Here is a 27,194-nt window from a genome sequence, read left to right as displayed (position 1 = left end):
GTAATTGCCAAAAACGCCCGGAATTCACGACTAGGCACGAGGCAATAATTTTATATCATGACAATTCTCGGACCGGTTAAAAACTATTTGGAACCAGCCGTTATGGGAAGTTTTGACTTAACCGCGTTATTGCCCAGACATTGCCCATTCTGACTACCATTTGTTCCGGTCGGTGCAGACATGTTCATCGAAATACCGTGCACATCAGAACAGGGTATGAAAAATTTGCAGTTTATTTTTGGTTTAAATCCACAAATTTCGAGACTATAGTTCAGATGGGCAAAACTTTGAAAAAACAAAACGCACGATTATGAATGAGATTAGTGACTTATTAAAAATGGCTATTGATTTCTGAGCACTGTTTATGAGAATAACAGCTATTCTGTGTTGAAATATAAAAGGCTAAAATTATATCCAATTATGCTGTGATGGCCATAAGAAATTCGAATATGAACATTAGGAAGTTCGAAGGCACTTTAAGGGTCGATATTTGTATTTTTAGAGTGCAGGTCAAAATGAAAAAGAATATATGAAATATTTTAAAGATTTTTACATTTCATTAAATTTACCTCTTGCACATACTTACTTGACTGCAGAAATAAAATAAAAAGTTACATATTCTACATCGAAAATATAATTAAATAAAAAACACTAAATTACAAAAATTTGATTTTTTCATGCGTCAAGTCACGGCTACTTATTATTGCGTATATTTAAAATTACAAATCTAAAATGTGGTAAAATATTTATATTTGGTTGAAGCACATTTATAAGGCAACCGAGATCTGGGAAATAGTTCTCAAAGATCATGCGAAATATTATTGAAAATATATTGAAAAGATTTTAAGATAAAATAGTAATAAATTTCATAAAAAAAGTGTTTGGAACAGGCAAACTATAGTACCGTTATGTAACAAGCGTGGGAGTGTAAATGTGTACACTTTTATGACTGATTCGACTTGTGTATTTTTATAGGTATTTGTGTGGTGTATGCTGAAAGAAAGTGTTGTTGCTACATATATATTTTATATAAAATACTCGTTTTTCTTATAAATTATCTATTTTTAAGTCGTTTTTCTTCATTAGTTGATATTGGTTGTGACCAAAAGCACTCATTTCAAATAAATTTACTAAAACTTTTTCTTAAAACTATAAAAAGCAATTTAATGTTAATATTACAATCGTTTTCTGTCATGTGCATATCTAATTTCACATCATATTTTGAGAACACACCTCAGTTTAATTGCATAGTTGCAATAATTTTTTAAATTTATCGATTAGTCGATGGTTATTTTAATTTCCAAAAAAAAGAATATCAAGGATTAATGAAAACTACGCGCAGCTTTGTGTTACTATGCCAAACTTTTTTTTTACAAAAAGTACAGTAATACCTCTTTACATAGAAAATAATTCCTTAGATCGAAAAATAAACGATTATAATCGATAGAAAAATTAAAACAGCTTTGTGTTACTATGCCAAAATTTTTTTACACAAAGTACAGTAATACCTCTTTACATACAAGTAGGAAATAATTTCTTAGATCGAAAAATAAACGATTATAAGCCATAGAAAATGACACTTGTTAGTTGAGATTTCGCTGGCAATTTTCTCAATATGGTTTTGAATACACTAGTAAAAAACGTATGTCACTAACCCGAATACGAAACTTATTTTGCTACGGAGAAATACTAGAAGAATTTTTCGATTATCCGCAATCTCTTTTGTTTAGTTTACACAGTTATAAAGTAGTTATGTAAGTAAGAGCAATTCAAAAATTTACGGTTAGAAGAACACAGACTGGAAACACTTACACCTGATTGTGACCAAGTTTACCACTGGTGGTACGAGGCTAAAAACAGGGTAACAAAAACTTGATAGACTTTTAAGAAATAATAAGACTCTGACTTAGTTGGTAAAGTTAATGAGCAGCTCAATGCTCAGCTTGATCAAAAACGGACTGAAGGATATACGAAATTGAAGGAAAAACCGTTAAATAGACAATGGTACCGATCAATTTAAGAATCTGTAAGACGTTTTGGGATTTAATCAGTGAATGATTGCTAATTATTCACTTAATTGAATAGATTATAAAGTTTGACATTAAAATTTTGAGATCGATCCTATAACTGCTTCCATAGTTTTAAAACCGGTCGATGTACAGCCCAAACTATGTGCTTACGGTTAGTGCTAATTATTTTACTCCATCCACTACTGTGTCACACACGAAGCGTTGGTGTGGTCTCCCTCCTTATCCACAGATTTAGTGCGCCTTTCTTCTTTTGACTTCTCTAGCTTAAATCTATTATGCAACTTATGCGCTCTGCTACACAGTGCACCTCCCGGATTTTCAGAGTATATGCCATCAGTTTCTATTGCAGTCGGAGGCATCATTTTCCCCTTATTGCCGATATCAGTATCCGCATGCAGTGAAGACTTCTCGCCATGCGAGTGTGATCTCTTAAATATGCGAGACATATGCAAGCTGCGTCGTATATATTCGGACATTCGAACGTGTGTTGGAGATGTTGTGTCACTGAAAGGTCTATGCTTGGGCTGTCGTGTGCCAGCCGCTTGCGGTACAACTTTACTACCCACACAATGTTTCTTTTTGGCGCAACGCAGTTCGGTAGCCGTCTCATCGGCTGTCTGACCCCAAGCGGCGCGCCCAGTACTCGGATGTATTACTCGGTTTGTACGCACTTGTTGTACATTGCGATGATCATAATTTTCTACGATGATAATGGGCGTGGCTCTGGGTGGTAAACATGCCTGTGCGCTGCAATGATAGTTGGATAGTTGAGTAGAGCTTAAAGTTGTTGTGGTGTTTAAATAAATTTGCGGTTGCAAGGAGTGACACTTGTGTGCGTTTGCCGCACGCTGCGATCGAAAACTGCGCCAGCGGAAGATGTGACGCGCGCGACTGAGATAATCGGTTGCGTCGTCTGATTTATCGCCAGGCGAATTGGGCGTTGAGTTCACATCGTCATACTGCAAATCGCGTACTAAATCGGGTTGTGGCGACAAAGCGCTGGCATTGCTGTTGCAACGTCGGCGTTGTTGATATTGCTCGTTGGATAGTTGGCTCTGTTGGTGCAGCAGTAAACAGGCACAGGTGTGCGTATGATTTTTTTGGTGTTTGGTGTTATTACCATTAACGCTGTTGCTGTTGTTGTTGTTGTGGCAATTGCTGTTACTATTGTTACTTAGCTTTTCGAAATTGCTGCTGTTGCCGCCGGCTGTTGTAAAAGTGGTGGTGATGTGTTGTGAGGTGTGAGTGTGTTGGTGATTGTGGAAATGGTGGCGGTGTATTTGTTGGTGTTGATTTAGTGCTAAATGGGCGATTGGTAACTTCATACAACATGTGACCCAAATGTGCTCTTGCAAGGAAAGTGAACGCATTCGCAGCATGCTCGGTATATGTGATAATAAGTGTATTTCATCGCATGAGAGTGAAAACATACCTGTACGTTCGTCGTGATACTCATCGTCATCGGATGACTCGAGGCGATCCTCGACGAGCGATGTTTGCCGTGAGAGACCCTGTGCAGTGACGATTTTGTTTGTTTGCAGTTTGGTGTTTTTTTTTTGTTAGATTTAAATAGTTTAGTGGTTGGTTTTTTGGAAATAGAACAAAAGAGGAAAGAAGCGAAAAATTAAGAAGTTTTCTCAAAAACACAATTTACAACTACATACATACATACATAATTAGTACTTACATTGCGAAATTATAATATAATTAAATAAATATATAATCGACAGTGCACTTTATGGCAGTAATTATAGATTAAGTTAGTAAACAAACACTTATGCAGTTGGCAACTCTTTTCTTCCCGAAAAGCTGAAGCTAATTTGTCGAAATCGCTGATATCGGACCACTATAGCATACAGCTACCATAAAAACTGATTGATCAAAATCAAGTTCTTGTATGTAAAACTTTTTTATTTGTAGAGGATATTATATCTTCGGTTCAACCGAATTTAATGTTTTTGTTTTTTGTTTAAAAAGTAATGATGTTTTGAACCTACGGGTGATATTGACGAAAATCGGGTTTATATTCGTTTCAAGGTCTTCTTTTGTCTAAGAGCGAAACTTCGTTTCGTCGAGTATTTTAAATACGTAACTGAATCGAAAATGAATTGATAATCAATTAATCCTGAAAGTTTTTGGAGCTTGGTTTAGAAGCATGAAACTTGGAGGGTTAGTTCCTTTCCTTACCCTTAGCGGTATATAATTTTTCGAAAAAAATATTAATTTTTTCATGAGTTTGCTATATGCTACAAGTATTTCCTAGTTATTTCATAAAGCGTGCACTGAAGTTGCCAATTTACAATTAGTATAAGCAATTTCTAGAAACAGTTATTATTATGTGATATTTCTTTAACACAATGAAGCCAAGCACTAAGTCTATGCGCGGCTGAATATTAGTACTAACAAGCAGTTTTATATTAAATTATGTAATACTAGTATATATGCGTCTATCTACATATATATACACAAATATTTTGTTTACTTTGAGGTTAAGCCCGGTAACGGTTGAAGATACTTTACTACTTGTACATTTGTATAGCGGCTAATTAGAGGTTAATATATATGGTATATATACATATATTTACTGTCAAATTGTTAGGTAAAAAATCATACAACCAAATTAATTTTAGTACATATTATATTATATATATACTTCATAATTTTTGGTAAGGTATTTTCGTTTGTTTTTCACCTACCGCATTGTGTCTCCGTCTCGGTGGTGACCGTTTGTTCCATAATGCTTCCAGCTGATCGAAGTGCTGCGATTGCGCCAAAGCGGCCTGCTCTGGACCTAGATTGGTTTGTGAAGTGATTGTTTTCATTTCGGCTATTTTTGAAATTTCCTCCATGCTGGCGGAGACAGAGAAGCGTCGCTTCAGGCGTTCATCTACTTGTGCCATCATAACCGATGACGTCAGATGGCCGTATTTCTTCTGCCACGTATATGTGTCCAGGGATACCTCTTTCTTGAGTAAACGCTTCATTTGACGCTTGGGACCTTGTGGGCGTAAGTCTGTAAAATAGTAATAAAAATTATAATTACATGAATTATTAAGCAATTTTGTTGTAACAGCAGCAAACCTTCCGCATCCATTGCCGGAGCTGAGTAGGTGGGCAATTTAACGTATTGTGCTGGTGTGTTGTGTAGACAAATAACGGGTAAATTGAAACTCTCCATTAGTTGCACCAAAATACGCGAACATTCCAGACTGATGTCGAAACGTTGGAAGGGCACATGCATTTGTAGCGAAGTGAGCGCCAAGCCGCGTTTAGTCTCCCAGACAATTAGTGTCTTATCGTCACTGCCCGAAATGGCCGTTGAACCTAGCGTAAGTTTGGGAAAAAAGTTTCCTTTTAAGTCTGTGCACTTTCCCTTAAATACTCATATATACCATCTGCCGACACCCTGACGCCCAGCACCGGTGCTAAATGTCCGGCCAGCGTATGCAGCTCCTCGCCTGTATGCAGATCCCAAATGATGAGATTGGTATCCTTTGAACCGGATATGACCTGTGTCTTGTTGGTCACTGACACTGCAACACAATTTACTGCATCGGTATGCCCGACGAGCACTTGTGCCAGCTTGCCGCCTGTCGCTTGCCATACCTTTAAGGACATATCACGAGAGCCGGTTATTATATACAAACTGTCGGCGGTGATCGTGAAGCAAGTGATCTCGTCCGAATGTGACACGGTGTACTTTTCATCTTCACGCGTTAGTGACCAGATCTTCAATGTATTGTCACCATTTGTAGACACCTACGGAGGGTTGATAACATGTAAAAAGCTAATAAATAAATGCATAAATATACCATATAAATATGTAAGTAATACCATTTACCAGAAGTTTCTTCTACTAATGCTGTACTTAACTGCTGGTCTTATGAAATATATTTTAATGTTCTTCACATGTTTCCGAAATACTTCAAATTTGATAATATTATAGTATGAAATTTAGTTAACCGTTTGTTCGAATTCATTTTTTTTCAATCAGTTGGCAACACTTTCTAAAAATATTTTAAATTTTACGCTTAAAAACCATAGCTTCATACCTTTTATTTTGACAATTTTACCGAATTAAAATTTTAAAGAGGTGGCAACCATCTCGCAATATTTTAAAAAATATCCTCGTATATTAAATCTTTCATAAACTTCTCCAGTTTACAGCTTATTTTTTTTAAATTAATATTTTGAAACATATGGCAATATCCTAACTTTTTTTACTTTAAATAATATGATTTTTACAACGAATAATCCATAAAACTATTAAAATTGGTTCTGCTTTTATGGTTGATTTCCAGTTCGTAAATGTATTATTTTAATTAATAATTATATATTCAAATGAGTGGCAACTTTGTAACTTTTTTAGTTTTAAATCCTTCGATTTTTATATTAAACATTTAAAACAGTTATTGAAAGCGATTCAACTTTCCTTATAATAGTACTTCATCCACTACGAGCGTGACGGACTTTTGTTGCGCTACACAATTTTGTTGCAGAAGATCGATTTTACTACTGTCTCCAAAGAAATACTAGACACTCAAGTATGGCAACTTTTATTGGAATACCTTGAATTTTTTTTTGATTACTTATTTCTCCCTAACCTCAGAGGCTCTCAACTATACTATCTATTGTATAAAAGATCTGGTAATAAGTTTGCAAGCCATTTACGATTTGGATACTCACTGCGAACTTCATATTATTTGTGGCAGCCAAAAACTTGTATGGTCCCTGTATGGTTTGTAATAAGTTGCCGCCTTCGGCCAACCACACATACATCATGGAATCGCGATCGGTTGAAATGATACGGCGTGAGTCCATGAGCACTACGACGCAACAAACCGATGCATTGTGACCCTAATATATACAGAATATACATATTTGTTATTACCACACACATATACGAACACCTTTACATCGACAACTCACCTTAAAGGAATTGGTAACCTCACCCAAGGCCAAATTCCAAACATTCACCGTGCGATCGTCAGCACCTGTTGCCAAGTACTCACCGTTTGGCGCAAAGATTAAACATGTCACCGGTGCTGCGTGCCCATCCAGTGTCATTTGATACTCGGGTGTGTTGATCTTTAAAATGTGTACGCTGCGACTAGAAGCGATGGCGGCTAATTGTGAATCACGTGATATATCGAAACATGTAATCGGCGGCAGCGTGGTCGATGGTGAACGCTGCGATTGCTGAGCACGTTTCAATGAACGTTTTCTGCGCTGATTATGCGAGTACGGGTGTACGTAGAGTTCTTCGTTGCGGAATGAATAGAAAGTGATTTTATTACCGCCGACTGTGATTAGAAAATCATCGTTATCCATTATATATAGGGCTGAAATCGAACCGGGATTGGGTGGCATTGAGCGTATGAGGCGACCGGAGTGCATATCATAAATGAGTGCGCGTGTGTCCTCGCCACCAACGACAGCGCGTTGACTGTCCTTAGCGATGGCAATGGCATGGAGCTATTTTAGAGAGTATGCAGAAGTGAGATTTAAGCAGTCAGCTATCGGGTTCAAGTCAAGTGAAATAGTTACTCTCTTTTTAAATTATATATTACAGAACATCTAATTTGTTTATACTCTTTGGGTTTATACCTTGCTCATACTTTCTTAGATAACCTTAAAAAATATACGAAATTGTATCACTATTAAAACTCAGTGTGAAAGAGGCAGACAAAAAATACCCTTCACCTTTCAGTAGATTTTGAATAATTAACTACACATTCGTTTCTTTTCCTATCGCGCACTCTCTTTCTACCTTTTTTTAATAACCTATTTTATTCTGTTTCTGTGCACAATTAACTCATTTCTCATGACTCACCTGTGACTTGTGACCTTTTAGGGCATGCAGCTCCTTGCCAGTGGCCAATGTGCGCAAATACAGGACATTATCTTCACAGTGCGCCAACAGAAAGACCTGCAAAATAAGAGTATAAATAAATAACGGTTAGTGCTGTTTTACGACGCAGTGAAGGGAAAAATGGTGTTGAATGCTAAAGAAGAAGCGTGAAAATGTTTAATTTTATTAAAGTGGCCGTCGTCGACAGCTACGGTGAGAAGAGATTAACATTTTTATACTTTCAATAATGGTATTTAGTGTACATCACGTATAAACTTTATATTTGTTATAGGAATTTTTTTAAGTAAAAGTAATTGTAGATTTGGATTGTGGACTTAAGCCAACCCAATTTGATTAAAAAAAGCAACAAATTAAGTTTAGAATTTTGATCATTGCGAAATGATTCTCTTCCGAAAACAATTGAATTTTTGGCATGAAACTCTTTCATGTATGATATCCACAGTAGGGATACAGTGACACCCTGACTGGACTTGTTTTTGGACTTTTGGCAACCTAACAACCCTTTTTTCCGAAACCTCATAACGTAAATATCAATATGGTTTTAACATCATGTCTAGTAGAAAGAAACCCATAGTTTTACAATAGATGGTTTAATAATTTGTACCTCGCGTTGCATAAGTGCAATTGATTTACAAGGTACGGCGTTGGAAAGTTAGAAAATCGCACTAAAAAACCTTTTTAGACAGTTTTATGATTGTTTGACTCAGTGTTGTTTGAGCACGCGTCAAAGATGGAAACTAGTAAAGAGAAATTACGCCATATTTTATGCATTTTCTTCGTTAAAGGCAAAGATGCTGAAAATGTGAACAGTGTTTATGGTGATACTGTAAAAGCTTATTACACGCAATTTTGGTCGATTTCGTTGTGGTAGTTTTGATCTCAAAGATTGTTTGGCAACATTTCAATAAGACTGGATATAAAAAGAAGCTCAATGTATGTGTGTCACATGAGTTAACGCAATAAATAATCTCTTAGATCGAATTTCCATCGTGAATCGCAACCAAATATATTAATTTCGGCGGCAGTTTAGCGGATGGTTACTGGGTCACTTATGTAAGCGTCAAGCCAAAACGGTCGTAGACGAATCGCGTTGAGCTGACGCAAACGATGGCAAAGTCAGGATTGCCGATATGAAAGGTTTTGTTGTATGTTTGGTGGGATTGGAGGGAATTATCAACTATAAGCTACCCAGCTGGAGATTTATACAGGCGACCCTATTTAAAATTTGATGATTAAAAATTATCTCAACTTTTCGTTTGGCCTCTTTGACATTAAAAACTAAAAGAGCATCAGTTAACTTTTGCACTGAGTAAGACATAAAAATTGGCGATGATAATGGTAAATAAAAACACAAAAAACGGACTTTTACACAATTTTCACACCCATTACTTTCGATCATAAAGGTGGCCACGGCCACGGCGTTTTTATTTTTGCTGTCAAAATTCTTTACGCTTATTTTACAACCAATATCAGCGCACTACGCGAACCACAACTTCATGCTCATAATGCGGCCAGCTGAGCTGATAATTTACGAACACGCGCTGCAGTGTGTGTCTGTGTGTGTGTTCGCAAGAATTCTACAGATATGCCGGCTGCCGTTAAATAAAAATGTAGGAAATGACAAGAGTCAAAGGACGAGCATACTGCCACGTACATACATTTGTACACACATATACATATATACGAGTAAACATGTTTGTGCTGGCGGAACAGGAAATACCAATAAACTGATTCTCAAGTCGCTGCTGTGCGAAATTCCGAGACTGCAATGAACGTGGCCAACAAAAACACGGATGTCTATGCAACAACAATATGGCAATACATTGGGGGTAAATCCATTTCCGGCCAACGTGTCTATGTTGGGCGCATGGTGCAACAAATGTTGCGAAAACGGGTGAAAAGTGAAACATGATTTTCGCAACTTAACTAGCTTGGTCAGGAAGTGCCGTTGTCTAACTGACCTTTTGATAAATGTCCACTCTGGCTGTTATCTCCACATATATGCTGATTTATCACAAAAAAACAACAAAAATAACACAGTCGTAGAAGTGCTGCTATTTGCTGTTTATCCGTGAGTGTACTTAATGCTGCTCGTTCTGAAACTGACAGGGCTACACGTTCAGCCACTCAACTATGCAATTCTTCAACTAATTTTGTGTTGTGTTTGTGCGATTTCGGTTTGTTGAGTGTTTCAACCATTTTCTTTTGTTTTTTAGCTACAGCACTTAATTCACTTGTGGCACTCAGTGGTATTGAGATAGCATGCTTTGTGCATTCGTTGAGCTATCCAAAGACAAATCAATGTCTGTATTTCATATCGAACGAGTGTTGTGACTTTAATTGTGTCCTTAGAGTGATAAAATATTTATATATAATATTTTTTTCTGGAAGTTTTTTATATATACATGTATATAGTCAACGTAGATACTTTTCATATCCTGAATAGGTTTAAGTTTGCTACGAACCCGAAACGTCGGAAAACATATATACTTGTATAAGTGATCGGCGTGACAAGCTGAGTCAAGTTAGCCATGTTCGTCTCTCTGTCGGTATAAACGCAAATTAGTCCCTCAGTTTTTGAGATACCGAACGAAAATTTAGTACACGTTCATTTTTCTCCAAAAAGCTGCATATTTATCGGAATTGCCGATATCGGAAAATTTTTTATTTGATCAGATATCTTCACCAAACTTGCAGATATCTTCACCAAATTTTCAGATCGGACCACTCAAGCATATAGCTACCATACACACTGGTCGATAACAATCAAGTCCTTGTATGGAGCATTTTTTTGTTTGACAAGATATCTTTACAAAACTTTTCTAAAGCAAGGCTACAATCTTCGAAGAAATTATGTGGATTGGACCACTATAACATAAAGCTGCTATACAAACTGATCGATTAAAATCAAGTTCCATACATTTTTTATTCGTGCAGGGTATTATAGATTCGGTGACACTGAAGTTCACGTTTTTTTCTTTTTTTTAACATATTTGAATAGTGGTTAATGCTTTTTGTATATTCAATAATATAATATAATATTGTATATTTCGATAAATTATGCAAGGAATACTACTTTTTGCAACAATCAACATTAAAACTTTAATCAACTATTGAAAATTTAATTGTTTTTAGAAAATTGCTTGTAATCGGTCTATACCTAGTTTCATATACAGTCTAAAAAATGCCAGTTCTTCTGTTTGATTTTACACCACATATGTCTATAATAAATTTTAACTAAAATACACTAAACATATGTCATATAGTAACAAAAATGCACGAAATCGATCCATGTAAAACCCTAGCACCCACACTTATACCAAATATGAGGAATGTTCGTATGGCATTAAAGTGGATATATGAAAATGTTCATACAATAATATTCAAAAATTTCATAAAATATCAGGTTTTACAAAAATCACAACCATAGGTGTTGCGTATAAGTCAACTAGTTAATAATAGGAAAACGTGAAAGTGTCGGAGAGTCGCGCCAGAGGGATCAACGATTATAATCACAACAGGTTAAGGTTAAAGCAATAGCAAATAAATAACCAAACAAAATGAATAAGGCATTACACTCATATCTACATATTATATAATACCATAGTGATAGGTTGCGCATACGACATGTCGCATCCACCATATGTATACGTTTGTGTCGTTTATGTGTGCATTTCATTTGAATACTTATTTCAGCACTTAATTCTCTTCAATTACATACGCAAAATATCAATTTTAATTAAATGCAACAGAAATTATATATTTCGGCACTTACCGAGTCACATGAGATGTCAATTCGTCGTACTGGACTGCACATCTGCATGCTGTTCAGCAACGTATAATCATCCAAGGACCATAAGCAAATTGTTTTATCGCGACTTGATGAAATCAACACATCGCAGGCATTGCTTACCTTAACGCTCGTCACAGCAGCGCGATGATGTGTGATTTTGTGCAGCTACAAAAGAGAATAAATAAATACTTATAAGTATTAATGAAAAATTATTCTATCTGTGAGTGGTTTGGATATGCGCAGTAATTTCCATTTACTATAAATAATTTTCAAAGTTGTTATCTTAAAGAGAAATATGTGATTTTAACACCAAGCGCATTTACTAAAATTCAAGTGTGTCTTTGTTTCCATTTAAAATCGCTTTTAAAACTTCGCGCAGGCAACTGACATATATAGTTAAAGCTATCCACTCGTAGAACGTCATAAATGTTCAAATAAAATTTATTACACGCTAGCTTGGAAATAGCTTGACAGGCACGGTTATACTCAAGTTATAAATATTTAAATTTGTTAAAGCAAATGCGTTTCTATAAGCATATGTGGCTTGGGAACATGTTGCATTATGCAAGGAAGAGATTTTATCGCTGCTAGATGATAGAAAATCAAGCATAAAAATCATATAGCTATATTTCGAAACTATTTTTTTGCATAATTTTGGTCAAATAATCAATTCAGCCTATAGTAGAGCACCTTTAGAGATGTACACATGAACTATGTAGTATGCAACTGCAATTTTAGTTCAATGCTTGAATTTTAAATGTTATCATAATCAACTTCAATGTCAAGATTCTCCCTCAAATCTCAAAATATCAAATTTTAAATATATAAAAGCCTTTTTAAACTTGCAATTTCGGTTTTGCTATCAGCTTATATTGCAATTAATTGTCTCAAGTTAAAATTCCTACTGGGAATATTCTCGAACGGATGCAAGTAGCAATATGTGCATGGCATATTATACGTATACGACATGAGACGGATGTCAAAGCGGAAGGCCAACTTGCTGTGAACCATTATGTTTGATGGACAAACACTTTGCTATCTACATGTTGCAATATTAAACAGAAGGAAGTATTATTATAAAATTTAAATGGACAGTAACATTTATTACAATTTACAATTTAAGCAGTTTTGAAAAAAGTTAAGTCTACGGCTTTAACACATTTTTAAAATAAATCATTTAAAAACACCTTTTAATTAAAAAAAAAAATAATAATTTTTATTAAAAAAAGGATGTGATAAAATCTGTAATTTAATAATTCCAGTAAATATTCTTATTTTTAATTATGAAATCAAAATATGAAAACATTTTAAGTCCATATTTAATATTTCCCAATGCGATTCGGTAGATACCATTTGATCAAATTTGACCCAGACTGACATAGAAAACAACATATCTTTATTGTCGCCTTCAAAATAGGCTCTTTTTGAGCACATACAAGCATGCCAACGCTGAACTCAATTTTCCGTACATTTGTTATGAGCCTAGGCTAAGGTAGCTTTTAGTGCCTTTAGTGAATTTTTGTATTTTGTTTTCGGTTACTACTCTACTCACAAGATTTAGGTATTTTTGGTACGAGCCTTGAAAACACCTGTACACTTCTGCAACATTTTCAACCATTTTGAAGCCATGATTTCATTGGAAACACAAAATTTCAAGCAAAATCGTTCGCGTAGCTTCACATTTTTCCTACTATTCCTTTCATTAATGGATTGCTTTGGTAACTTTTTTAGTACATTTCTTATCTCATTACGCTAGATGATATTCTATAGTACTTAGCCGTTCTACAGAACTTACCAGTTTGCCGCTGTGTATATCTGAAATTGCAATCGTCGAGTCCTCACTGCCACTAATGGCCAAAGTGTTATTGACGCCAGCTGCGACACACGTTACAATGCCACCATGAGATCTGCGGAACGAAGAAAATAGTAAGAAAAAGAATTACACAAAAAAAGTAATAACAAGTAATGAGTAGAAAAGGAGGAGTGTAATTGAATCAAAAAGCAACAACAATGCATCAGGCACACACTTACGCAACTCATACAATTAAATCTCAGCGTAATTGTATGAAGACATTGTACAAAAGTATTCGTTTGATGCACGGGTCAATTGGATTGAGCGTTGGCTCGAATGGACTTACTTAATATGGGTCTTCAGCGCACGCGTCGTCACGTTCCACACGAGCACCGTGTTGTCCTCGGAGCCAGTCAGCAGGATATCGGATTGTTGGGCAACTAGCAGACACGTGACTGCGGCGGTGTGACCTATAACGGCGGAGAAAATACGATATAAAAGTAATGAAACAAAGAAAATGCAGTTACGGGTATACAATCCGAAAAATTGCATGAAAATCAATGCCACTGGCAATTAAATGATAATAGCCATAGTAATTTGGTGAAATAAATGAGAAAACCGAAGCAGCACAAGTGCCTTACAGACGAGTATCGTGTCATTAAATGCAGCACAGTGTTGCAAATACACACACGCATACATACATTGTCTGCAATTAAAACCCGTTATTTGTGCTCACCTTTAAAAATGTGCTCCAACGAGTTGCTCATTATGTGCCACAGTTGCACGTCGCCCGATTTGGTTGCCAATATGAGATGTTGCTTGGTGGGCGAGACGCAGACGTCACGCACCTGTCCGGTGCCGGTCACTGTCATCACGCGTATCTGTGAGGGCAAAGTGGCCGGCAGCCAACCGGTTAGTGGCACCAGTAGTGGTACGGTGTAGCCGTCGCACCAGGCGGTCGCCGAGCGTACCGTTATGCTCAGCAGGGAGTTGTCGTTCTCGTCATGCTCGCTGATTGGCCGCAGCCAGGAGATGAGCTGTCGCAGGAGTGACGAAATAAAGCGGATGCCATTTTAATAATGCATTTCGTATGTGTATGTGTGCCACATATTATACTTGTGTGCATATAGCTGGCTATTTTATTTTGTATTTTTGTTGCAAAAAGCCTACCTGTGAGCCAAGCTGCATCGGATCACGTGTGAGCACGTCGCTTGACTTGCGTATTGTATAATAGATGAGCTCGATATCGCGATCCAGCAGATAGCAGCGCACATGCTCGATGAGGCAACGCAGATAGCTGATGGAGACGGTTTGAACCTGTAATGAAGACATGTTTAACTTTTTTTTTGTACGAAATTATGTTCCTCAATGTCGAGAAAGTAAAGCGATGTTCGATAATATAAAAAATTTAAATAAAAAGATAATCTCTACCAGCAGCCTTCTTTATATATTAATCAATTATGTACAATAGTAAATTGAGAGTTAGGAGACGTAACTATATGTTTCGTATACAGAAAGTTTCAGACTTAGTTCTCTTAAAAGAGTAGTCAGTATGGGTAAGGTTTAGGCTATAAGATCGGTGAGGCAAAATCTTCCAGCCGTTGTTTTTCAAATTTTAAGCATTTAAGCCACATGAAGCCGAGCGCTGTCATGAAGGAAAATTATTGCTTCGTGTCTGGTCGCGAATTTCGAGTGTTTTTCGGCAATCATGCGTTTCAATTTGATGAGTTGTTGTCAGTAGTGTTCCCCAATAAAGCTTTTAGAAAATTTTGAAACGGTTGCTTGAGTGGCTCCCAAAGTTCTGCGAGCTCTTCTTACATTTGCCAACAATCTTCATCGAGTAATGCTTCCTCATCTTCAAACTTTTTTTTGGCCGCCTAGGATGTTCTTCATCTTCCAAGCCAAAATCACCACTTTTAAATCGTGCAAGCTAATTTTGGTACGTTCACTCAGCTAGAGCATGTTCACTGTTAACTTCTAAGATACTTTTTTAAGCACAAATTTCGATATATTTAAGTGTAAAATGAGCGAGTGTGGGTGAAAGAAAGCAATTGTTGTATTATCGAAAGAAAATGTTCAGAATATAAAAATAACGGATTAAAAGTCAAACTACGCCATCACTTAACAAACCGATATAATTACAGAACCTCGAGATCTTTTCTGATCAGTATATCGAAGGAAAACCTTCGAACATTGAAATTCTGTGTTCTTTTTTAAGCTTTGGCTTTTATTATATTAATTTTTGTTCTCTTGGTAAAGGAGAAGAGGAGAGGAGCAAATAATTTTAATCGAATCTATGGCTTTTAGTTCCTGAATTCTTCTTTTGAATATTATTTGAACAACTTACATTTTTAATAAGAACAACTTCCAAAGCAATTTAGAGACCTTTGTAGTTTAAATCAAATATACATTCAATTTAGAGCAATTACTGCAATTAACAATTAAGTGGCAACATTGTTCGACTAAAAAGGGCAGCAATCACAATTTGCATCAGCATACAATTACTATGCAAACTAAGTGAAAATCCAAGAATATAATTTTAACAGCGCTAAAAGATTGAATCAGACACATTTTATACACAACAAAAACATTTCGTGAAACTTGCCGCCTACAGCAGCAACTACACACACACATACACGCAAATATCATCCTTTCTTTTAAGCAATCTTGTGCTTTTCTACGGACAATAACGCAGGCAACTTGAGCCGCTGAGCAAGCGAGGCAATCTCAAAATTTTTGCCCACTGCAAGCGAAAGGAGAATGCTTGTATTGTTTTCCTAAGAGTCGACGAAGTTGAGATAGCAGTGGGGAACATAGAAAAAAAAACAAAATTGTTGAAATTAGAAACTAAAAAGTAATGGTAAAAATTGCAACTCGAATGACAACAAAACAGGTTGAGTATACGCTTTTGTTAGCTTAATTTCCGTGCTGCAATTTAGGTTGCACAAACAGCGGCTGAAGGGCAGGCGTCGCTGTGCAACAGACTAAGTAAACACAACACGAATGGCAGTTGCTTCAGCAACGTGCCACAAAAGCAATGCCAGAAAGCAGAAAGCAGAAAGTCGGCATAATGCAGCCAGAAAAGCAAAGTTAAGATAATAGTAGACGGCGGGACTATAGGTTGTTTGATGAATGCGGGTCGTAGGTGGCGGCGAATAAGCGCTGAGCCATGCTTACTCTACAAAAGTCCGAACGACTGGCAGGCATTACAATTGGCGCGCTAAAACGTGTAGAGGAAACCCTAGATAAAGCCTTAGAACATGCATTTCACTAAATTATATATGGAGCGGCGAACGAGCGCTGATATGCCTCGCAGCTGTGCGATGTAGAAATGTTGCTTATTTAAAGCGCGCGCGCGCTTGCTGGCAATAGTTTTAATTAAAAATGCAAAGTTTGCCTATGTAATTAAATTAAGGTTTCACTTCTTTGTAGTAAATGTGAAATGTAAGCGCAGTAAATAGAAAACTGGACAAGCACATTTCAAGGTTTATTTGAGAAATGTTCAACTTTTCGTATTTTTTTTTTAAAGTGTAGAATTAAAATTGTGTATGCTAATTTAAATGAATGTTTTGCAGTCTTAAAGATTTCAATTTTAAAGAAATTTACATTTGACGAGACTGAGTCTTATAAGTACCGGGTTTTTACTCGAAGTTGTGTTTTATTTTCAAATGAGAAAGTGTGAAAATAAATTTTAAGCCTTTGGAGGCTTTAGAAATTAGGAGGGGTTAGAAATAGAAAATCCTGTAATATTTGAATAACACTTGTCATTCCCTTTTAATTTACAGACATATTAATTTGAGGAATAAAGCCCGAAAGTGCTGCCATAAGAGATCCGGAGAGTTTCAATAGTTCATCAATAAATTTTATCATCAGTACAAGCTATCGTGTTACATGAGTAATGTCCTGTAGCAGATCATCTGATAAACGGTCCTTTTACCCCAATGTTCACTATTACGCATTATTTAGTTAAAAATAAGCGTATATATTACGGCTGCAGCTGGAGTCATTATTACTTCCATTTAAATCCTTTAGGGTCCTAAAGCTTTGTTAGGACTTTGAGTCAAGATTCCTAATCACTTTTTTGTCAGCTCAGATTTGAGGTTGTTAGTTTTTGCACTACTTTATTGATTTTAATTAAGGAAATCTACAAAAAAGTATGTCTATACTCTTGACACAACCTTTTCTTAATATGAAGTGTATATTCTAAAGGATTCTGAAAGTGTTATCAAACTTTAAGAAAGTCTATTCTTCAGACATTTTATGAAATTTAATATTACATATAAATCGAACAAAGATTTATTTAACTCCCCAAATTTCTGTGGGATATTTGACAGGACATGTTTTCCAATTCTGACCACAAGCTATAGTTTAATGGATTCAAATCAGGACTTGCAGATGACTTATGAGAATGCGTTAGCGAACCAGTTTTATGCTTCAAGCGAAAGCAAACACTGAACTGAATATTATATATGACTAAACAATGCTATAAATTAAAATATAAAATAACAGCCATTTTTGCTGCGAATTTGTCCTCACTTCATGCATTGTAAACTTTGTAATAGATTTTATGGCAAGACTAAGTATATATAATAATGTGAAAGAAGTTCCATTTATACGCAAAGCAATAAATTTTTTTCATAAAACCAATCAAAACTAGTGTATGTAATGTGTTTGAACTTACCGCTGCCAAAAGAAAGTCGAAATTACAAACAGCAATTTGTTTAAATTTCGCAATGTCGTCGGAGCGCATTAAATGATGCCAACTCTCCTCCACATGACGCATACTGTACGAGACATCGGCGGCAATGGGATTATAAAAGGTGGATGTGTCATCATTGTGATGTGATGATGATTTGCGTTCGGATGCCGATATGCTCTCCTTCTCCTTTTGACTGATAACTGCATTGCAGAAATGGAAAAAATAAGAACCAAGGATATGCGTAAATGTATTATATGTGTACTAAGGAAAATAATAATTCTATGCAGATATCAAAAAAAAAAAAATAATAATAATATTTCATACTTTTTATAGACAATGCATGTACATTGCAGTTTTCTCATAAATAATTTGCTTAACTAGGAAATAAAAGTTGTGGCACACTATGGCGTATAAGTAATCACACACGTCTGCATTCGTAATGTAAGTAAAATAACTGTATTTTCAATTCACCTGAGTGTTTGTCACTTTCACCTGAGGCATTCTCACTTGTGCTGGCGTCGTTCTCCTCATTCTCCTGCTGAAAGAATATATTGGCAATGGCTATGTGCATGGCACGTGTGCTCTGGGCGTCCATATAGCGCTTTCTCGAGAGCTCGGCGCAGTAACTGTGGCGCCACTGCAGCAACACTTTACCAGACATTATTTTATCGCGCAGTAGAAATTCTGAAATGGACGCAAGGAATGTTGTTTGGTTTAGCGAAAGATAGATTTAGATGAGAAAAATAGTATTTATTGAATATGGCAGCCCGGCGTATATGAGCAGCGAACAATAAAAAAATATCTCTCTCTATAGTTTATGGCATGCTTACTCATATCATTATGTATCTGCTTGAATGTGGAAAAGTTGAAATTGCCGCGTTCCGTATCCACGAACATTTCCGGATCCTCAGTAGGCATCAACAGCTCCAACAACTCTGTTTCTGATAAGCCAAATTCCGAGCATGTGATATAGCCGGCCAAGCGTGCCAAGCATTTTCTGCCATAACATGCCTCTAAACGATCGAATTCGTGCGCCACGAAATCTGTAAATGAAATATCCGCCAAACCGGCCGCAAGTGCCAGAGGCTTATGCAACTCGGTGCGATTCTCCTCCGTTGACAAATCGAAAAGAAACTCCGCGGACTTGAAGCGATCACGTTGTATAGGTGTGAAGCGTAATTGATCGATTGGCGTAGTTGTGGAGCAAATAAGCTGCACATTCCACGGCAAAGACGTCGGCAACCAGGATAATGCCGCGACCACGTCACAATCGAGTGGATTCAATAAATGCAAGTCATCGATGAATATGAAAAATATGTCATTATTCATATCCTCAATGCGACGCAGCAAATTTTGGAACCAGCTGTTAATATACACCGGATCGAAGGAGGCATCCTTGGGCAGATAACCCTCTGGTATATCATAAATAATGGAGATTTGTTGGCAAATAACGCGCAACAATTCCAGATTGTAAGCGGAACGTGGTGAAGCGGCAGCGAAGCGCATAACGCGATAAACGCGCGTTGAATTGAACCAGTCTCGGCACTGCTGGTACAAGTTGACCATGAGCGCGCTCTTACCACTGCCGTGTGGTCCGTAGATGAAGTAGGGCGCATGGCGACTGCCATTGCGGAAATTGGCCAGAAGATTCTGACGCAGACGGCCGGGTACGCGGCTCGAAGCGAGCGCGGCGGTATCGTGATGTTCGCGGAGGATGCGTAAGTGTGTGGCATGTTCGTGGAAAATTTCCTAGAAATAAAAAGAGAGAGGGAGCGCGTGAAATAATGACTAGTAACTTTTTTGATTGAAATTGCTTAAGCGCTAATGATTATAAGTACTAAATTTTTTTACTTAACTTTTATTTAAAACTTTTTCATAAAAAACGCTTCTCGGAAGTCACTAGCATACCCATATAATTTGAAAAATTTCCCTCAATACGTTTTCCTCAACACCTTACCTGTCGTGTTTTTACATTGTTAATGAATAAAAAATATGTAAAAAAATGAATTTTGCACATCTGAATACCCTCGAGGCTATTGGCACACTTTGCCTTCGCTTAATTCCGCAAATTGCACAATCAGGCAACGAGTCGGAAACGAGCTGCCCACATGACTTAAAGCTGCACGTGCCCACCCACCATCCTTCGCCCCGCTTCGAGACCGTTCAGCAAGGAAACGGTTCATGAATGCAAGGAAATAAGAAAATTGAAAATATTGAAAGTATGGCATTGGGAAAGTATTGCCGGGTGTGTGTGGTGCGAAGATGTGTGTGGTGCGCACGAGACAAGGTTAAATACCTTTAAAAGCTACTTCTTTAAGTTATACATGTAAATTTATGATGAGTTTGATTAAAGGTGTCATATTCGATTGGAGGGAATGGTTTTGAAGAAAGACGTGAAAATTGACGGAATTAAATTGGAATTGCGAAATTTTTTTAGAATCTTAACAAGACTTATAAGGAACGTAACAAAAAAAAAACTACTTAGTCTTGCCATAAATTATGTTACAAAGTTTACAATGCATCGTGAACTGGTCATCTTCTGACAACGTACAACAATTAGGCTCAAAAGAAGAAAGCGGATTCTTCCTTGGTACATGGCGGTTATCCTTTTAACAGATGCAAAAATGTCCACGGTTAAAGTAGTTTTTAGTTAACAAAACGACTAAATCCACGAAAAAATTCCAAAAACACAAAAAATTTTATTCCAAGGGTTTAACCTGGTCACCACCCAGCAGCTGTAATGATTGGTAGCGTTATATCTCTTCACTACTGTAATAAAGGGGTTAAAACTGGGGCAAATGTGTTGTACTTGGATGTTTTGGAAGGCGTGGTAAAGCAATTAAGTAATGCTCTCTTTGATGGAGAGCATTGCATATTCAAGCAAAATTCTGCTGGTCAGATGGAGAGTTTCAACTTTGAACTTATTGTTTATGCTGTAATAATTGCTATTGGATATCTTCTTCTTCAGATTCAAAGTTTACGAACTAGTTTGCTGCCTTTCACAGTACCTTTCAGCTCATAAAAAACCATCACATATAAATTATTGATTAAATCAAAGCAACTGTAAGAGTCGCTCATGTAATTATAGAACAAAAATTTAAAAAGACTGTAAGACCAAAGTTGAGTGAGGCCAGAAGGGGCGGTCAAAATAGTGAATTATCCTAAACAGGAAGCCAAAACAGGGTCTTACCAACAGGTTATGTCCTGTCTACAATTTATCGTCAATAACACCGTGGCATTTCCATAGAAAGCATAGCATAATCGGTGCGTATAACAACTACAACAACAACTATTCGTAAAATGAGAGGAGATACCTCAAATCACCACTAAAATAAAAAGTTTATCATTATTTAATTGACGCTTTGCTTATAACACGCAGACATTTAACCGAAATTTTGCTGACGAAAAGCTGTAAAAGCTATGCGTCTGTGAGCTTTTAAGAATTTGCATTCACATAAAAAGGCCATTAGCAGGAGAATGCTTAAAAAAGTTGACAGCCACGCCAAAACGCTTAAAATGATAGCGATACTAAAACTGGTCCATTATTGTTTGTGCTTATGCCCACCTAACGGATGCAAACGCTTGACTACCACTAAAAAATGTGAAGGCATGCCAATTTGAGGGCTTTAGTTTGATGTTTGCATTAAACGAGTGGGTATTCCAAGCGCTTTTTTAAGCATGCACAAGCACACATACACACACAAATTACATACATACCTACTCGCCACGTAAACAGGTTACGCAGAGGTGCAAAAGGGACTTTTATTTGCTGCGCTGTCCTTGTTGAAAGTGAACGTTGCAAGCGCGAATTGGTGGCATAAAGTAAGAACACCAGCGATTCAGAATTGAAGGGCCATTTATGTGCAAATATATGTGGAAAAATAAATTTTTATTTTTAGCTGCTTTGCATGTTGTCCTTCAGCCAGTGTGGCAGTGTGGCTAAGCAAAATGAGGCATAAACATGTATTTGCATAATGCGTTGCAGCGTGCAGTGAAATGCCCTTTTCAATGTTGCAATGGCAACATCAATGGCGTGCAACGGCAAATCGTTTGAAATGCAACGTGCGACAGCGTATTCTGGTGAAATATTACGAAAGACAAAAGCAATGAAAGAAGTAGAAGGTGAAAATAGTTGAAAAGCGAAAAACGCTAAATTTTCATGCATTTTTAAGTGCATTCTTAAGTAATGAATATGTTAAAGCAGTTGACGTTTACTGCTTAGCCCTGACAGCAATGACAGACGTCAAAGTTGTAAAAACACAAAATTAAAAGCAAAATTAAATAAAACGGTAAAATGTTGTATTTGTATGTACGTTTGTGTATCTAGTGTGTTTGTCTAACCCTCTAACCCTTTCACCTCGCTTATTCGCATGTTTTTTTTTGTCTTGGTTAAGTGTAACATTAAAAATGCATTTTTGCTACAACAAAAGCGACGCCAACAATGTGAAACGCTGCTTGACTCATAAAAAGGTGGAACAAGTGTGAAAATTTGTTGCACTTGTTAAAATGCGGTTAAAAAGTTGCGACATTTACGAGTAGTCATTTCTCATGTAGGCTTGTGGGAATGCATGTCAAACAAGCAGGTGTAGCGAAAGAAAGCTGAAAAGAAGAGTAAGGTGCACAAATAATTAAATTAAATGCAGTTTTCACCGCCGCAAATCAACTTTAGAAAGTTTTGTGCAACAATTTAAAATAAAGTAGAATAACAAAAAAACAAGACAACACGTTAACTTTGGCTGTACCGAAGGTATAATACCGTTCACAGGTGGATATTTTGTAGCTTAAAATGGTATAAAAATATCTTTATTATAGTTTTGATCTTTCAGTTTATATGAAAACTATATGCCATGGTATTGCGATATGAACATCGTCTTTGGAGTTTACAACGTTGCATTGGACAATGAGCCAAAATTTGTAAAGATAAATATGTTTTATATACAAGAACCCGATTTTCAACGGCCAGTTTGTATGGTAGCAATATGCTATAGTGTTCTAATGTCAGCGGTTCCGACAAATTAGCATCTCCTTGAGCAGAAAAGGAAGTGTGCAAAACTTCAGATCGATATCTCAAAAATTGAGAGACTAGTCGCGTTTATACAGATGGACAGACGCACATGGCTAAATCGATTCAGCTCGTCACGGGGATCATTTATATGTATATGATTTGTATGGTCTCCTTGATACCAGTAATAGTTTTGGTGATACAGCTTTTAAAAGTTGTGCGCTCGAGGTCAGCTATGTAGTCACTTTAAACTTTGAGTGCCTTTCTCTCGAAACTGTTTTTCAAAGTCAAGATTTCTCACGAACTACGCAACCGATCTTAATGGAATTTTACACATGTCTTTGAGATATAATTTACAAAGTCTTGCCGCGTAGGAATTTTGTGTGTTCAAATACAATTATTTAAAAAACAAAAAACGTCGAGAAATTTTCACCAAAATTTGCATGTTTTTGTAAAAACGTCAAATGTCAAAATACAATTTTCACTTTATTTCGTTTTTCTCCATCTCCGTACCTTGTTAATGGTCTTAGTTCAAACACGTATATTTTTCTTTTTATTCTTGATAATCCTGTCAGAAATTCTGCTGTCAATGCGGAAGCACTTTTTTTCCGAGGGACTGCCGGAAATGACGTCGTAATGACCGAGTTTTGATTATTTTTCTTTGTAAATTTCACGAAATTTTTACTAAATATGTATCTTCGGAATAATAAAATTTAAATAAAGTATTTAATTTTTAAGATGAAAAAAAAAATTTTGAAAATAGGGCATTTTTTGCTCAACGAAATTCATGTAACCCCTTAAGTAAGCTATGAAGAATTGTAACAGTAAATTCCCTTACACGTATCTCTTGAGAGGTTCTCGTTTAACTAGAAACTGAAATCACGAAATCCTTTCAGTAGACATCTTTTTCAATTAAGTTTAATCATTTAAATCTTTTGTGGTTTAGTTAATTAATGCACAATACTACATTATTTCTTCCTATCTCCATTTAATGCAAATCGCCTACACAATTTTCGATGTCTTGCAAGGCAACAACTTTCAACACAAGATCTGAGCAGTTTTGCTTATATTTCCAATGAGACAAAGCATACTAATGCATGTACAAGTGCATTAATATACAATATACATGTGTTAGCATTTAAATAAATATTGACAAATTTTAAATACAAGTGCATTTGCTCTTTCACATTGTATTTTGCTCCAGTAATCAACTTGGTGTTGTGTACATAATTATTTAAGTGTTGAGCACATCAATGTGTTTATTTAAATTAGCTACGTGTAGTTTTGTTAATTAAAATAATGAAAGTTCTCTCCTGGCATTATGCACTTTATGCAAATACTCGCATGTTTGTATGTCAATGCGATTTCTATGGAAATCTGCATATTTGTACATATAATGTGTGGTTGGTTTGTTGGGGCATATGAGGGACATTTTGTATTGCTGACATTGAAATCGTGTCTCGAGAAATTGAGTACAACGTGTGAGGCTAACAGATTAATAAACCTACCAATTGTAAGAAACTATATACTGAGTTCATGCTATTTCAATTATAATATTCAGCGAGTTGTTTAAAGGAGCAATAGAACCAAGCCTAAGGATCATACGTAGAATGAGTTGATTTTTAGGGAAATAAGATGGAAGATTGACAAAATAGCGGCGTCATTAAAAGTTGAATTTTACCCAAAATATTGGTCATTTTTAGACCGCCATAATTGTATGAAGAACTATATATAGAAATGCAGAAAAATTTGATAGTGATCGGTTCATTTGTCTCCAAGTAATCCCTTAAGCAAATTCGAAAACTTTTCGAGTAAAATGCGTTTAAAAACAAATAGATGGAGCTGATTGAGCTAAGCGGTTATAATTTAGAAACTTGTAATTCAAAAACTATTTAAAATATTGATTTAAAATTATTTTATAATGTTATTTTGAATGGTATAGCGTATCGAAATCTGAAAAAAAATTCTTTTTTAATTTCCCACTAGATTTGTTCCTTAATTTTTATTTAGCACGATATGCTTGCCAAAATTTTAATTTGTTTTTAAAAAATGTCATCCTTGGTAACAGTTTTCTGGTTTGTGTTCCTAGTATAGACCAAAAATAAATACTGTAGATAAATGCGTGTTCCTAAGATCGAAGAACGAGAATTTAAAAAGGCTTTTCAAAAACTCTCGCCGCCTAAAGCGTCTAAAATGTGCACGAAAACTGTAGAAGCAAAGCTTACGAACTCATCATCAGAGGTGTACGATTAAATGATCGTGCTTAACAGAGTGACCAACAATATTAAACCAAAATTTTACAAAAATGAACTCATTACGCCATTGTTTTGTTTGCCTTTAATTAATTTCTCATTATATTTTAATCCATAAACAAATTTGTGCACATCCAATTTTGTATGAGTGTGTTTACGTGTGTACTTTCTTTCGAACATTTTGTTAAAATTCTTGAAACAGTTTGCGGCGAATCCTTTTGGTTGCTCGTTAGCAGCTGTTAAGAAATTATCCTTTTTGGCTGTGTGCTCTTGTAGCAGCTGCGCGTTGTCGGCTTTGCCTGTCTGCGTTTTTTTCCACCATGAATATCTTGATTTTTGCGCTAAAGTTTTTGGCGGAAGCTCTTAATTACTGGAGCAGCTGCTGCTTTCACAACAAATGCCCATATATCATTAATAGCATAACACCACAACTAACAAAAACAAATTTGTTATTATTAAAAATAAATTATTTATTTATTTGCGGGAATTTTCAACGAAGTTTAGTGTGACTTATCACAATTCGTGGATGTCAACCCTTTAGGGAAGTTGAAATTTATTGGAAAAGTCATTAACAATATTAATATATAGAATGAATACAGGTATATAACCACAGTAGAGGCAGAAATTGGCAGCTGCTTTGCTTTGGAAGAATGGGACTTCTTTTAAGTTCTATGCCGCACATTGAGCGTATATGCCGGCTACTTCTTGAGCTTCCGAACTGTGATAATATCATTATACATGAGTCGTATTGTTACTTAAACTAACTCATAATTTGGTAATTTGTATGTAAATCATATTTCCAAGAGACATCCGAGCCCCAAAAGATATTTTATCACAAAAGTTTGAGTTTTGCATATGTACTTTTCTCACCGAGAAACGGCTCATTTGTCGGAACCGCTGATATCGAACCACTGCAGCATACAGCCGCCAAACAAACTGTCAGATCAAAATCAAGTTCTTGTATGAAAAACTTTTTTATTTGACAAGATATCTTCACAAAATTTTGCATGGATTATTGCCCAAGCCAAGGCTAAAATCTCAGAACACATTGTCTGAATCGGACCACTATATTATATAGCTGCCATACAAACTGATCGATCCAAATCAAGTCTTCATGGGAAACACTTTTATATTCGACGAGATATTTTCACAAAATACATATACATATATGCATATACCTTGACAGATTGCCGTAACTAATTTTGGCCTCGTCAAGCGGGTACAATTTATTACTTGCCACATATGCGGCAATAAGCCACATTGACACAATAAATATAGCGAATTTTATGTAATAATTACGCAGGCTGGCGTGACTACTTGCACGTCGAAGAGGCAATTTCATGCGGCTTATAATAAGGTATCATTAATTAAACGCCTTCCGTCCCGCACACAACACAATTTGCTGGCATTTTATTTCTTTAGCGAGAATTGGCATGGATTTCCAGGTATGCCACAGTCCCATTTGATTGTCTGTATTTTTTGTAATATTTGAAAGGCTACAAAAACAAAACGCACAACAACAACAACTAAATAAAAATATTTCGCACCCACAAATTATGCCAACATTTTGTTTTTGTTTGAATTTTCCTTTTTCCTTTCGGTTAGTTTTTTGTTTGCACCCCTCCAACTTCCGTGCCTTTGGTTGGCCATAATGCCTTCGTGCCGCCACAAACACATAACTGCAGGCGAGGAATGAAAAAGGGGAAACGAAAAAACAAAATCGAAAAGGGGTTGGGAGTGTGTGGGACGCATGA

General features: G+C 36.2%; 1 protein-coding gene and 1 long non-coding RNA gene across 8 annotated transcripts in view; one reads left to right on the top strand and one right to left on the bottom strand.

Annotated features, from left to right (window-relative positions):
• LOC106621698 (protein qui-1) overlaps nucleotides 1–27,194 on the bottom strand; it is a 111,258-nt gene that overhangs the window by 8,408 nt on the left and 75,656 nt on the right. For 3 of the 7 annotated variants that reach the window (XR_011395888.1, XR_011395889.1, XM_036370115.2), the window contains exons 12-26: nucleotides 19,017–19,935; nucleotides 18,658–18,870; nucleotides 18,169–18,386; nucleotides 14,658–14,804; nucleotides 14,224–14,524; nucleotides 13,834–13,957; nucleotides 13,491–13,602; nucleotides 11,678–11,860; nucleotides 7,864–7,959; nucleotides 6,960–7,505; nucleotides 6,717–6,887; nucleotides 5,423–5,789; nucleotides 5,112–5,354; nucleotides 4,727–5,043; nucleotides 3,463–3,541 (exon numbers count right to left, since the gene is read on the bottom strand). Coding sequence is in view for 5 of the 7 variants with exons in the window: in XM_036370115.2 (XP_036226008.2) it covers nucleotides 3,463–3,541; nucleotides 4,727–5,043; nucleotides 5,112–5,354; nucleotides 5,423–5,789; nucleotides 6,717–6,887; nucleotides 6,960–7,505; nucleotides 7,864–7,959; nucleotides 11,678–11,860; nucleotides 13,491–13,602; nucleotides 13,834–13,957; nucleotides 14,224–14,524; nucleotides 14,658–14,804; nucleotides 18,169–18,386; nucleotides 18,658–18,870; nucleotides 19,017–19,935 (4,036 nt within the window). In the remaining 2 variants the exon portion in view is untranslated. Of the gene's footprint in view, nucleotides 1–665; nucleotides 3,542–4,726; nucleotides 5,044–5,111; nucleotides 5,355–5,422; nucleotides 5,790–6,716; nucleotides 6,888–6,959; nucleotides 7,506–7,863; nucleotides 7,960–11,677; nucleotides 11,861–13,490; nucleotides 13,603–13,833; nucleotides 13,958–14,223; nucleotides 14,525–14,657; nucleotides 14,805–18,168; nucleotides 18,387–18,657; nucleotides 18,871–19,016; nucleotides 19,936–27,194 lie in introns of those variants that run through there. The other 4 variants (XM_070107944.1, XM_070107946.1, XM_070107945.1 and 1 more) reach the window with 2 other exon arrangements.
• On the top strand, nucleotides 22,720–24,714 carry LOC118682223 (uncharacterized). The gene is made up of 2 exons (XR_011395893.1): nucleotides 22,720–22,951; nucleotides 23,013–24,714. It is a non-coding gene; the product is annotated as an uncharacterized lncRNA (long non-coding RNA).

This window comes from Bactrocera oleae, chromosome 4 (genome assembly GCF_042242935.1).
Source record: "Bactrocera oleae isolate idBacOlea1 chromosome 4, idBacOlea1, whole genome shotgun sequence".
NCBI lineage: Eukaryota > Metazoa > Arthropoda > Insecta > Diptera > Tephritidae > Bactrocera > Bactrocera oleae.
This window is presented reverse-complemented; position numbering and strand designations above follow the sequence as displayed.